Source organism: Oncorhynchus mykiss, chromosome 5 (genome assembly GCF_057628025.1).
Source record: "Oncorhynchus mykiss isolate SJ-2025 chromosome 5, ASM5762802v1, whole genome shotgun sequence".
Lineage (NCBI taxonomy): Eukaryota > Metazoa > Chordata > Actinopteri > Salmoniformes > Salmonidae > Oncorhynchus > Oncorhynchus mykiss.
This window is the reverse complement of record NC_143026.1, coordinates 11237988-11253152: the sequence shown is the minus strand read 5'-3', so window position 1 is coordinate 11253152 and position 15165 is coordinate 11237988. Positions and strand designations below refer to the sequence as shown.

The window sequence follows — 15165 nt, the reverse complement described above, 5'->3', positions numbered from 1 at the left end:
TGAAGAGGTGTTCAGACCAATGAGGTGTATCCTATGTGGATTAGCTAGGTCATCAGCATATGATATTTCATATCACTGACCATATCAGCCCCATCACCATATCTGGCATTAAGTCTATGGAGCGGTTTCGTGGACACAGACCCTAAATGGTGAAAATTATGAATGGATTAAAAATAATAATAATAAAAATAATTTTAAAAAATTGATAGTTACATATCACAATATTATTTTTTGACAATATTATAGATATTTTTTGCTACTGTAGATAGCGCTAGTTGGCTGTACCTGCGCCAAAACTCTGGTATCTTTCCTCCTATAGCTTGTTCTCCATCTTCTTAAATACTGAGCCAACCTGTTTTCAGCCATTTTATTACCCTGACTGATCAAAACGTGTTTACTCATGACACTCTCTTGTCTCTCTGCAGCAGACATATGGTGAGCAATACATTTGGAACATCAAATCGCAATATCGAATCGCAATACATATCGTATCGGCACCTAAGTATTGTGATAATATCGTGAGGTCCCTGGCAATTCCCAGACCTAGTAAAAACAATTATAATAAAAGCTCCAGAGGTCTAAAATGTGGAAACAATTTAGATGTGGAGGAAGACAGAATATCACCTGTCATTTAAAGATCTCCGAGGTACCTGTGACAAGGGATAAACTGTCTGCTGCCTAACTCATTATAAACTGGGTGGTTCGAGCCCTGAATGCTGATTGGCTGACAGCCATGGTATATCAGACCGTATACTACGGGTATGACAAAACATTTATTTTTACTGCTCTAATTAAGTTGGTAACCAGTTTATAATAGCAATAAGGCACCTCTGGGTTTTGTTGTATATGGCCAATATACCATGGCTATGGGCTGTGTCCAGGCACTCTGCGATCCGTCGTGCCTAAGAACAGCCCTTAGCCATGGTATATTTGCCATATACCACACCCCCTCGTGCCTTATTGCTTAATTAACACATAGGCAACAAAGCCTATATCAATAAAGATTATCTGTGTTAGGAGCTTTTCTCAACATGACTTGACACTAAAAATATTGTATAGCAGATCATCAAAAAATCCAAGTGAGAAATTTGGTTTTCACTTAAAATTAATTTGTTAATATGTTAATAAATGACAGTCAAATGCATTAAATAACTTTTAAAATACACAATGTGATAATGATAATTTTGGGGACACACAGACTAAGTTGCACCTGTTAGTAGTAAGGGTATCTGGGGTGTATTGATAGCTGCATGGGCTTGATCTCAATGTTTCAAGTATCATTGCAAGATTTGTGAAGGCATCAGAATTTTTACTGAAATTCTGGAACATGAGCAGTTTTAAGGCTACACCAAGACTCTGTTCCAAATGACAGTTTTCCCTTTATAGTGCACTACGTTTGACCAGATCCCTATGGGCCCTGGTCAAAAGTAGGGCACTATACAGGGAATAGGGTGCCATTTGGGATGCATCCCAAAAACATGGAATGAACATCTACTGTGCTCGGTGGTGCGATAAAAAGTAGATTGCATGAATAATAGCCTATCTTTCTGTCAAAGCTGTGTGTGAATGTATATGAGATGATGTACCACTACCGTTATAACTAAGAAATTACAGCATCACTGCTAATCAACAGTTTCTTGATTGACATCTCCCACTTTGTATATCATATCTAAGCCCATGAATCATATATTTCATATAGGCATTAGATGGTTATTTTGCAGACAGACATTGTTTAAAGATACATATTCTCATAGTAGTGTAGCATGGGTACCAGTCTGTTTGAGTTATCATTCCACTCTTTGCTATGTCATGTCATGTTTGGCATGACACAGAGTACATGGAGTGGAACGTTAGCAAAACAGGTTCTGGAGTTCAGGCTAGTGGTAGTGTGCATTTCTATCAAGTACTATTATTATTATTATATTATTTGGTTAGTGCCCAAACCACACGGATAACAAAACCCCAAATCCTTCATCCTTGTTTATTCTATACTAAGATTAAATCCTCAATCATTAAATACTAACTACACAGAGCAAATGATTGTTGATGTTTAAACAACAATATCATGTCTAGCCTTCAGCTGTAAATCTTACAATACACCCCACTGCCAATGCTGGTGGGATACCGGAAGTTGTACACTATCATGTCTCACCCTGAGGTATATGGGGCTCACCTTTTTTCTTCTTCACTCAAACAAGCACATGCGCACACGCACGTACATTCACACACACACACACTGCAATTCTTTAAATGGACAGTCGACCACAACGAAAAAAATGTCTACGCTTCATATAAATGACCTAGTTATATTATCATCTAGCATTTTGTATATTAGTTTTCATTGTGCAAGAATAGGCAAACCGTCCTCCTGCACCGATTTCAAAACGGATGCCATAATCTAAATATACGAATGAAACACAATAACCATGAAAAAATGTAAAAGTGCTAGTTGACAATAGTCATACAGTACAGTATTATAGAGGTACATTGAGAATACTTTTTCTTATAAACTAGGATATTGTCACGTTTACCTTTTCCCTTTTCCGTTTTAACCCACCATCACTAGAAACCTCTAACAACCACAGTATGCCATTGTCAATCCTCTTGGTCTTCACCGTCCTCGCGAGTCTCTGTCCTCTTCTCGTGACAGGTGAAAATTCGCCGCATTTCTCCCTCATACCTGATGAAATTCTCTCCAAATCTGGCCCAGGCTTTCATGGGGACTGTTATGGTGTTCCTGTATGGCTGTCGTACCTCGCTAATCTTCAAAAACACACCGTACCGGTTGGAACCAACGTCGAAATAAAACCTCTTATTGTCCACTCGAAAGGATTCTGCCTCGGGAAGCTCGGGGGATTCTTCGTGGTTCCTATTGCCTCTTCCACGCTCATCCGTGGCATCACCATCGCCGTAGTCTTCAATAAGCTGCGACAGGGCATCTCTGAATTCGATTAGCCCTTGAGCCGGCAACACTATGGTCTGCTCGATGCCCTGGCCGTAGTAACCCATGGTGCCATGTCCTCTGCTGACAGTCTGTCTGATGCGGAGGAACCTGCCTCGCTGGTTCTCTTTCAGATCCAGATAGTACTTTCTATTGTCTCTCTCAATGAATTCACTCTTCAGGACGCGATGAGTATGCTCCTCCGACACCGCAGAGCCGGTGGGAGATACTGATGCTGCGTGGTGGTGATCTTGCTGTCTTCTGCGGGAATCTTGGGGGCGGCCCTGGCCATTGCTCTGCTCTTCTGGCCGTGGTACCAGGCCACCTCGCAACCCAATGTGAGCGTAATAATCGATGAAGTCCCCCAGGCAATATCGTAGATCGGGTGCCATTGACATGGACAGCGTTAATTTGCTCTTCCTGATGTTATCATGGCGGCCTCTTCCAATCCAAACCTCTGCAATTTTTAGGAATCTGCCCCTTGCACTTTGTTTTACGTCCAAATAAAACCGTTTCTTCTGGATATCGACACGTTTAGAGGCAAGCTCCTGAATGTCTATGCCCTGCTGCTGTGTGCCAGGGTGAACATACTGTTGAGGATATGCGCCTCTCGTCATAGAATCTGATGTAATCCTTCCTCTGCCTCTTTCCATCCCTCTTGAACATGTATCAGCCATAATTATTTCGTTTCCACCACAGTTAGCACACGAAAATTTGCTTATCCATTAATAGCCAACATGCTGTCTTTCAGGTAACGTTAAGCATATTAATGTAGCTAGCTAGCCTGCCAGCTTGTGGCTATAGTAGCCTAACACGTTTGAAAAATGCCTCGAATGACGTAAAAATGGCAGATACTAGGCAGGAATCGTCAGCAGATCGAGTTTCTGTGTCCTGATTAAAGGTCAAGCGTAACGTTTGGTGCCGTTTCCATCGTAAACCTTGGCAAGCCGGGTTACCTAGCTACCCCTTTCCCTGCATCTGACACTTCTCCCCCGTCTGCTAAGAGGCTATGAAAGCTGCTAGCCTACTGAAATGAAAGGAGAAATCGTCCAATCCAGGGTCTCTTGCTTCCGTAGCAGCGGCTTGATGAGCCCAATGAACCCACCCACCAAGCACGGACCAACGCCAACGTCTTTTGGACGTCTTTTTTTGGTCCTGTCCGGATCAGCAATTTTTTGGTATTTTTTTGGTGAGGTCAGGACCGGCCTTGGTTTCAACGTACGGACCACATTTGGCACACACCTAGACGTATATAATTGGTTCAGATTTGGTCCAGTCGTGACCGGCCTTGATTTGGCCCAAACATGGACATCTATGATTGGTTCAGATTTGGTCGAGTCACTAAAGAGAAGTAGAGTATGGTACAGTACAGTATAATGTACTGTATTGTACCCTACTTTACTCTAATGTACTCTACTGAACTAAACTGTATTGTACTCTACTGAATAACACTCTACTGTCCTGTACCATTCTCTACTGTGCTGAACTGTGGCATATTGTACTGTGCTGTTCAAACTTGTGAAACATCCTAGACATCTATGATTAGTTCAGCTTTGGTCTGGTCAAATATGAACATGTTTGAGGGCAGAGCTCATTAGAATAATACCAAGCATGTTTTGCAAGTGATTGCAAGTGATTATTTTTACATTTACATTTTGGTAATTCAGTAGACACTTATTTTCAACATCTGTAAATTATGTCCTTTCAACTTTCATTCAGAGCCAAAAATGAACCTGATTTCAACATCTGGAAAATACATATTTTCCAATCAAATCAAATGTTATTTGTCACATGCGCTGAATACAACAGGTGTAGACTTTACAGTGCAATACTTACTTACCAGCCATTTCCCAACAATGCAGAATTAAAAAATATGAAACATTTGCAAAATTTAAAAAAAGGAAATAGTAACACAATAAAATGACAATAACAAGGCTATATACAAGGACTACCGGTACCGAGTCGATGTGCAGGGGTACGAGGTAGTTGAGGTTATCTACATAATATGTACAGTACATGTTGGTAGGGGTAAAAGTGACTAGACAATCAGGGTAGATCATAAACAGTAGCAGCAGCATATGTGAAGAGTGTGAAAGTGTTTCTATGTGTGAGTGTATGTGTTGCGTCAATATGCGCGTGTGTGTGTGTGTGTGTGTGTGTGTGTGTGTGTGTGTGTGTGTGTGTGTGTGTGTGTGTGTGTGTTGGAGTGTCAGTGTAGTATGTGTAAATGTGTGGGTAGAGTTGAGTGAGTGTGAATAGAGCCAGTGGAAGAGTCTGTGCAATAAAAAAATCAAATTTATTTGTCACATACACATGGTTAGCAGATGTTTATGCGAGTGTAGCGAAATGCTTGTGCTTCTAGTTCCGACAATGCAGTAATAACCAACAAGTAATCTAACCTAACAATTCCAAAACTACTACCTTATACACACACAAGTGTAAAGGGACAAAGAATATGTACATAAAGATATATGAATGAGTACAGAACGGCATAGGCAAGATGCAGTAGATGGTATCGAGTACAGTATATACATATGAGATGAGTAATGTAGGGTATGTAAACAAAGTGACATAGTTTAAAGTGGCTAGTGATACATGTATTACATAAAGATGCAGTAGATGATATAGAGAACAGTATATACATATACATATGTGATCAGTAATGAAGGGTATGTAAACATATACACATATACACATATACATATATACATATATACACACACATACACTACCATTCAAAAGTTTTGGGTCACTTAGAAATGTCCTTGTTTTTGAAAGAAAAGCACATTTTTTGTCCATTAAAATAACATCAAATTGATCAGAAATACAGTGTAGACATTGTTCATGTTGTAAATGACTATTGTAGCTGGAAACAGATGATTTTTAATGGAATATCTACATAGGCGCACAGAGGCCCATTATCAGCAACCATCACTCTTGTGTTCCAATGGCATGTTGTGTTAGCTAATCCAAGTTAATCATTTTAAAAGGCTAATTGATCATTAGAAAACCCTTTTGCAATTATGTTAGCACAGCTGAAAACTGTTGTGCTAATTAAAGAAGCAATAAAACTGTCCAGCTTCATTAAATAGTACCCGCAAAACACCAATCTCTAAAGGCAACAGTGAAGAGACTCTGGGATGCTGGCCTTCTAGGGATGCTGGTCTTATATATATATATAGTAAAAATCAAAATCTAATCAAATTGTATTGTTCACATACACACATTCTGTCAACCAGCTCCATCTGGAAAGCTTTTCCAATAGTCTTGGAGCAGTTCCCAGCATTTGCTGAGCACTTGTTGACTGCTTTTCCTTCACCCTGCAGTCCAACTCATCCCAAACCTTCAGGAAACAGCAGAGGGAGCACCCCCCCCCCCCCCCATCCACATCAACGGGACGGCAGTGGAAAAGGTGGAAAGCTTCAAGTTCGTAGGCATACACATCACTGACAAACTGAAATGGTCCACCCACACAGACAGTGTGGTGAAGAAGGAACAAAAGCCCCTCTTCAACCTCAGGAGGCAGAAGAAATTGGTCTTGGCACCTAAAACCCTCACACACCTTTACAGATGTATAATTGAAAACATCCTGTCGGGCTGTATCACCGCCTGGTACGGCAACTGCACCGCCCGCAACCGCAGGGCTCTCCAGAGGGTGGTGCAGTCTGCCCAACGCATCACCGGCAAACAGACTGCCCTCCAGTACACATACAGCACCAAATGTCACAGGAAAGCCTCAAAGATCATCAAGGACAACAACCACCCGAGCCACTGCCTGTTCACCCCGCTATCATCCAGAAAGCAAGGTCAGTACAGGTGTATCAAAGCTGGGACCGAGAGACTGAAAAACAGCTTCTATCTCAAGGCCATCAGACTGTTAAAGAGCCATTAGAGGATGCTGCCCTATATACATAGACTTGAAATCACTGGCCACTTTAGTAATGGAACACTAGTCACTTTAATAATGTTGCCATATTTTGCATTACTCATATGCATATACTGTATTCTATCCTATTCTACTTTTATCTTAGTCTATGCCTCTCTGACATTGCTCATCCAAATATTGATATAGTCTTAATTCCATTCCTTTACTTTAGATTGTATGTATTGTTAAATATTACTTGTTAGATATTATTGCACTGTTGGAGCTAGAAACACAAGCATTTTGCTACACCAGCAATAACATCTGTTAAACACGTGTATTTGATTGATTGAAAACATCTCAATTGGGTTGACGTCGGGTGATTGTGGAGGCCAGATCATCTCATGCAGCACTCCATCACTCTCCTTCTTGGTCAAATAGTCCTTACACAGCCTGGAGTTGTGTTGGGTCTTTGTTGTTTTGAAAAACAAATGATAGTGGGACTAAGCGCAAACCAGATGGGATGGTGTATCGCTGCAGAATGCTGTGGTAGTCATGCTGGTCAAGGGCGCCTTGAATTCTAAATAAAACACAGACAGTGTCACCAGCAAAGCACCCACACACCTCCTGCTCCATGCTTCGCGGTGGGAACCACACATGCGGAGATCATCCGTTCACCTCCGTTGAACCATAAATCTCAAAGTTGGACTGATCAGACCAAAAGACCGATTTCAACAGTCTAATGTCCATCACTCGTGTTTCTTGGCCCAAGCAAGTCTTCTTCTTACTGGTGTCCTGTAGTAGCAGTTTCTTTGCGGCAATTCGACCACGAGGGCCTGATTCACGCAGACTCCTCTGAACAGTTGATGGTGAGATGTGTCTGTTACTTGAACTCTGTGAAGCATTTATTTGATCTGCAATTTCTGAGGCTGGTAACTCTAATAAACTTATCCCCTGCAGAAGTAGTATCTCTGCGTCCTCCTTTCCTGTGGAAGTCCTCATGAGAGCCAGTTTCATCATAGCGGTTGATGTTTTTTGTGACCCACTTGAAGAAATGTTAAAAGTTCTTGACTGATTGACTGACCTTCATGTCTTAAAGTAATGATGGACTGTCGTTTCTCTTTGCTTATTTGAGCTGTTCTTGCCATAATATGGACTTGGTCTTTTACCAAATAGGGCTATCTCTGTATACAACCTTGTCAAAACACAATTTCATAGTTTTGATGTATTCACTATTATTCTACAATGTAGAAAATAGTAAAAATAAAGAAAAACCCTGGAATGAGTAGGTGTGTCCAAACTTTTGACTGGTACTGTACTGTATATATATGTTTAAAAAAAAGGGGGTAAATGCAAATAATCCGTTAGCCATTTGATTAAATATAAGCAGATTTATGGCTTGGGGGTAGAATCTGTTTAGGAGCCTATTGGTCCTGCTTGCTGTGCGGTAGCAGAGAGAACAGTATATGACTTGGGTGGCTGGAGTCTTTCACATCACCTGGTATTGAGGTTCTAGATTGCAGGGAGCTTGGTCCCAGTGATGTACTGGGCCACACACTTCCCTCTGTACCTGCCGTTGCCATGCCAAGCAGTGACGCAGCCAGTCAAGATGCTCTCAATGGTGCAGCTGTAGAACTTGTGCTCCTTTCATTCAGAACCTAAAATGAACTTAACTTCAACGTCTGGAAAATACGTATTTTAGACGTTATTTTGCTTACTGGGCATCCAACTCTCCCTTCCTCTCCAGCGGCGAAGTCCCACAGATAAAGCGACAGACAACCTAGTTTGAGATTAACAATTTTATTTGACACAGCAAGTGAATTTACTGCAAATAACTGCCTTTATAAAGTAGGATAGAATAGCTGCAATAACATTAGCCGTCACCATCGATATAGATGCTGCAACATATAAAGGCCTACCAATTTTTTTTTAACGTGAATCAGGGACAAACATGATCATTGATTGAGAAAATATCGTAATGGCTACCGGAATAAAGTGATGTTTAAACGCGTTATATGCTAAATGTTCCATCCAGTTTTTCCCCGCGACTTAAAAAAATAACATTCTGAATTCAACAACGCAACTGGTTTCGAACAGATTATAAAATAGGTAAGAGATAATCAACGATGTGTTCTATGGAAAATGCGCGTCATGGAACACACCATCCATAGAGTTGTATTATTTTCTAGCGAACGCATAGAGCCCCGGGTTGATTATTTATGCCAAGGCTATAATTTAACATATTTGCCGCATGAAATGTATTGATTTACTGGTAGAAATGTGTTCTGCATCCACTGAAGTAGCTAGAACGTTTACTAGATAGCTACAGTAGTTTCCGTGGTAACCAAACAAACATACATGCTAGTTTATCTAACAAAACAATCAGTACTAACTTGCCATTATGACAAATCGAATCCATTTTATATTTAGTAGATGCTCTTATCCAGAGCGACTCGCAGTAGTGAGTGAATACAGCACCAGTCAAAAGTTTGGACACACCTACTCATTCAAGGGTTTTTCTTTATTTTTACTGTTTTCTACATTGTAGAATAAAACTATAAAAAAAACTATAAATAACACATATGGAATTATGTAGTAACTAAAAAAAAGTGTTAAACAAAGTAGCCACCCTTTGCTTTGACGACAGCTTTGCACACTCTTGGCATTCTCTTAACCAACTTCACCTGGAATGCTTTTCCAACAGTGTTGAAGGAGTTCCCACATATGCTGAGCACGTGTTGGCTGCTTTTCCTTCACTCTGTGGCCCAACTCAACCCAACTCATCCCAAAGCACCCCTACACCATCACAAATCCTCCTCCATGCTTCTCGGTGGGAACTACACATGCGGAGATCATCCATTCACCTACTCTGCGTCTGGAACAAAAATGACAGATTTACACCTGTCTAATGTCCATTGCTCGTGTTTCTTGGGCCAAGCAAGCAAGTGTCTTCTTATTGGTGTCATTTAATGGGTCTGCAGGTAGCCTAGAGGTTAGTTACCGAAAGGTTGCTGGATCGAATCCCCGAGCTGACAACGTAAAAATCTGTCGTTCTGCTCCCGAACAAGGCAGTTAACCCACTGTTCCCCGGTAGGCCGTCATTGTAAATAAGAATTTGTACTGACTTGCCTAAAGTTAATAAAAATAAAAAATTGGTACACACACTTCACCACAGTATTCTCCACTCTATATAATAGATGTGATGTTGTTTATTTGATTCATTGCTAAAATAAAGGTTCAATAAAATAAGTAATAAACTTGAGTTCTTACCGATTAAAAAAAATATATATTCTGACTGACTTCAAAGAGACCACATTCAAGTCCTTCATCCCCCACTTAGTCTGACTGCTGCTCTCTCTGGCTCCACAACAAATCCCCGCTCGGCCATCTAGAGGTGTGATGCTTTACAGCAGAAAGAGACTTGGGACCAGTAGCACAATCTTGTGTAGAGGGGGTTCTAAATAGTGTAATTGTAAATAGTGTGTACATTTATTTATATATATATATATTTTTACTTTGTGTGTGGTTTGTGGTGTGTTCACTTATGACATTAAGTGTTGGCTGCTAACTTGGCCCTTAAATATTTCACTTCTGTGTTTGGAGACATTGGATCAGCATTCTTGTCGCGTCTCCTGTTAGTACATTTTATGTAGGGAAGCTAATGATCCATCATGTATGAAATTCCTGGGAGTGTGTAAACTTGTATTTTTTATTAGCATAGCATTTTAGTATGTTTTCTATAATTATGTTCTTGAAAATGTATCAATTTACCAATTCGGCCACTTGGGTACATTTGGGAAAATTGTGAAGAACACCTGGGTGACTTCATCCTAAATGCTGGAGACTCATATCTCTCTCACTAGCTTTAAGCACCAGCTGTCAGAGCAGCTCACAGATCACTGCACCTGTACATAGCCCATCTGTAACTAGCCCATCCAACTACCTCATCCCCATACTGTATTTATTTATTTTTTATCTTGCTCCTTTGCACCCCAGTATCTCTACTTGCACATTCATCTTCTGCACAGCTACTATTCCAGTGTTTAATTGCTATATTGTAGTTACTTTGACACCATGGCCTATTTATTGTCTTACCTCTCTTATCCTACCTCATTTGCACATGCTGTATATAGACTTTCTACTGTATGTTTGTTTATTCTGTGTGTAACTCTGTGTTGTTGTATGTGTCGAACTGCTTTACTTTATCTTGGCCAGGTCGCAGTTGCAAATGAGAACTTGTTCTCAACTACCCTACCTGGTTAAATAAAGGTTAAATAAATGAACATAAAAAATGTCATGTAGCTTGCTCATTCTTGAAGTTATCAGTCTGAAAATGTGCACATACACTGTTGCCCTCTTGTGGACACCATGTAAACAGCTTCCTAGCTGAATGTGTGACCTTTCTCTTGCATTTCAAAGATAATGGTAGAACAAAAATAAAAATACAACTTTTCTTTGTATTTTCTTTTACCAGATCTAATCTACAATGTAGAAAATAGTAAAAATAAAGAAAAACCCTGGAATGAGTAGGTGTGTCCAAACGTTTGACTGGCACGGTATATTTTCATATTTGTTGTAATGGTCCCTGTGGGAATCAAACCTACACCCCTGGTTTTGCAAGTGCCATGCGCTACCAACTGAGCCACATAATTCAACAATGCCAATAATGTTTTCAATTCGACTTCCGCTTTCAATAGCAGCACAAACATAGAACATGTAAGAATTAACTTTAGCCATTGAATTCTACCATGTAAATGTACCGTCTATTATAGTGAAATGATACATAACAACATTTATTTCAAGCAAGCAATAAGGAATGAGGGGGTGTGGTATATGGCCAATATACCACGGCTAAGGGCTGTTCTTAGTCAAATCAAATCTAATTTAATCTGTCACACGCGGCGAATACAACAGGTGTAGGTAGACCTTACAGTGAAATGCTTATTTACAAGGCCTTAACCAACAATGCAGTTAAGAAAATAAAAAAGTAAGAGATAAGAATAAGAAATGATTAAAGAGCAGCAGTAAATAACAACAGCAGGGCTATATACAGGGGGTACCGGTACAGAGTCAATGTGGAGGCTATATACAGGAGGTACCGGCACAGAGTCAATGTGGAGGCTATATACAGGGGGTACCGGTACAGAGTCAATGTGGAGGCTATATACAGGGGGTAGCGGTACAGAGTCAATGTGGAGGCTATATACAGGGGGTAGCGGTACAGAGTCAGTATGCGGGGGCACCGGTGTCGAGGTAACTGAGGTAATATGTAGTTATTAAAGTGACTATGCATAGATAATAACAGAGAGTAGCAGCAGCATAGAAGGGGGGTAATGCAAATAGCCTGGGTAGCTATTTGATTAGCGATTCAGGAGTCTTATGGCTTGGGAGTAGAAGCTGTTTAGAAGCCTCTTGGACTTAGACTTGGCGCTCCGGTACCGCTTGCCGTGAGGTAGCAGAGAGAACAGTCTATGACCAGGATGGCTGGAGTCTTTGACAATTTTTAGGGCCTTCTTCGGACACCGCCTGGTATAGAGGTCCTGGATGGCAGGCAGCTTGGCCCCGGTGATGTACTGAGCCATATGCACTACCCTCTGCAATGCCTTGCGGTCGTTGGCCGAGCAGTTGCCATACCAGGCAGTGATGCAACACGTCAGGATGCTCTCGATGGTACAGCTGTAAAACCTTTTGAGGATCTGAGGATCCATGCCAAATCTTTTCCGTCTTCTGAGGGGGAATGGGTTTTGTCATGCCCTCTTCACGACTGTCTTGGTGTGTTTGGACCATGTTAGTTTGTTGGTGATGTGGACGCCAAGGAACTTGAAGCTCTCAACCTGCTCCAATACAGCCCCGTCGATGAGAATGGGAGAGTGCTCGGTCATCCTTTTCCTGTAGTCTACAATCATCTCCTTTGTCTTGATCACGTTGAGGGAGAGGTTGTTGTCCTTGCACCACACGGTCAGGTCTCTGATCTCCTCCCTTTAGGCTGTCTCATCGTTGTTAGTGATCAGGCCTACCACTGTTGTGTCATCAGCAAACTTAATGATGGTGTTGGAGTCGTGCCTGGCCGTGTAGTCATGAGTGAACAGGGAGTACAGGAGGGGACTGAGCACGCACCCCTGAAGGGCCCCCGTGGTGAGGACCAGCATGGCGGATGTGTTGTTACCTACCCTTACCACCTGGGGTCGGCCCGTCAGGAAGTCCAGGATCCAGTTGCAGAGGGAGGTGTTTAGTCCTAAGCTGAGCTGTAGTCAATGAATAGCATTCTTACATAGGTGTTCCTTTTGTCCAGGTGGGAAAGGGCAGTGTGGAGTGCAATAGAGATTGCATCATCTGTGGATCTGTTGGTGTGGTATGCAAATTGGAGTGGGTCTAGGGTTTCTGAGATAATGGTGTTGATGTGAGCCATGACCAGCCTTTCAAACCATTTCATGGCTATAGACGTGAGTGATGCGGGTCGGTAATCATTTAGGCAGGTTACCTTAGTGTTGCTCACAATGCAACGCAGAGTGCCTGGATACATCCCATCACCGTGGTATATTGGCCATATACCACAAACCCCAGAGGTGCCTTATTGATATTATAAACTGGTTCCGAACGTAATTAGTGCAGTAAAAATAAATGTTTTGTTATACCCGTAGTATATGTTTTCATATACCACGGCTGTCAGCCAATCAGCATTCAGGGCTCGAACCACACAGTTTCTTATTAAGTGATAATGCCAGAGAAGCCGGTGTTTGGAGGACATATTGGCACAGGTGTTGTTAAATCCTCCAAACATCGGCTTCGATGGCATTATGACTTTTATACAATGGGTTACCAAAATATTCAAATATTGGTTGAAATGTTATTTTGATGAATTTATTCATAATATTTCTTCCTTCCACAAGATATAGTCCCGACACAAATCTAGGGATGCTACCCAAGCCGGCTGGTCGTTCGTTCTATCAGTTCAGTTGCTAGAGACGCGACCCATTTGTTCGTGCTAAATGTTCTTATCCTAATGTTCTTATCCCTTGCTTGATAGCTAGCCAACTCCGGCTAACTTACAGTCACATCAAAAAGTGCAGCCAGAATAACAGCAAAGTAGCCGCATTTGCATTTGTTTTAGCTGTTTCTAGTGACATTTATTTGGATACATCCATAACAATGAGCTGAAGATGGGCAATCTTGCCTGGCACAGAAAATGTGCTCACTTGTCAGGACACTGTTGTTCAGAGGAGCGAAAAAAAACTGCACTTAGTTTCGTTTGACCTTTTTAAAATGTACATTTCTTTGTATATATCCATAAAAAGGATGCCAGCTGATTAATGATGTCGACTGGCTGAGAAAAGCTGCCTGCCTGTTTGTCTCGTCCCGACCCCCGACACGTTCATTACTATGGGAAAAGCTGGAGATCTAATTTGAATATTGAAACAATTTTGCAAATGTCAGAGACAGATAGCAATGTTTATACAAATCTCCGCTGTTGAAAACTAAATGTTAGTCTAAAAGAAATGTGAGATAATGTCTAGATGCTTTTTATAGTGGAAATCAAGTTTATAAATTGCCTGGCTGGGCTGATGAGACAGTGGATTGCGCAGTCAGATGGAACAGAGTAAATAGGCATTTTAACGCCATAGATTTAGCCGGTGGTAACTTGTGGAATAGACGCCTGCTGGAATGTGGTTTTAACCAATCACCATTCAGAATTAGACCTACCCGTTGTATAATTAAGAAATAAGGCCCGATGGGGTGTGGTATATGGCCTGTATACCATGGCTAAGGGCTGTTCTTAGCCACAACGCCACACAAATGCATTATAAGCTGATTAGGTTCGAGCCCTGAATGCTGATTGGCTGACAGCCATGGTATATCAGACCGTATACCACGGGTATGACATAACATTTATTTTTACTGCTCTAATTATGTTGGTAACCTGTTTATAATAGCAATACGGCACCTTGGGTGTTTGTGGTATATTACCGCAATATACCACAGCTAAGGGCTGTATCCAGGCTCTCTGCGTTGCGTCGTTTATAAGAACAGCCCTTAGCCATGGTATATTGGCCATATACAACAACCCCTTGGGCCTTATTGCTTAATTATAAACCAGTGGTTCTAGCCCTGAATGCTGATTGGCTGACAGCTGTGGTATATCATAACAATATACCACTGGTATGACAAAATCTGGATTTTTTTTTACTGCTCTAATTACGTTGGTAACTAGTTTTTAATAGCGATAAGGCACCTTGGGGGTTTGTGGTATATGTCCAATATAGGGAAAGGGGGATACCTATTCAGTTGTACAACTGAATTCATTCAACTGAAATGTCTCTTCTGCATTTAGCCCAACCCCCCTGAATCAGAGAGGTGCAGACGG

At 41.3% G+C, this 15165-nt stretch overlaps 2 protein-coding genes across 2 annotated transcripts in view; both read right to left on the bottom strand.

Annotated features, from left to right (window-relative positions):
- The window catches only part of tex15 (testis expressed 15, meiosis and synapsis associated), a 44674-nt gene that overhangs the window by 27503 nt on the left and 2006 nt on the right, over window positions 1-15165 (bottom strand). The window lies entirely within an intron of this gene.
- purg (purine-rich element binding protein G) lies at window positions 1088-6357 on the bottom strand. Its single transcript, XM_090233707.1, has one exon. The coding sequence runs from the start codon at window positions 3616-3618 to the stop codon at window positions 2596-2598; it is 1023 nt and encodes a 340-aa protein (XP_090089833.1). The 5' UTR covers window positions 3619-6357; the 3' UTR covers window positions 1088-2595.

What these genes read in the sequence shown, in the direction of transcription:
- purg (XM_090233707.1), bottom strand. Translation starts at nt 3,618, where the DNA reads ATGGCTGATACATGTTCAAGAGGGATGGAAAGAGGCAGAGGAAGGATT.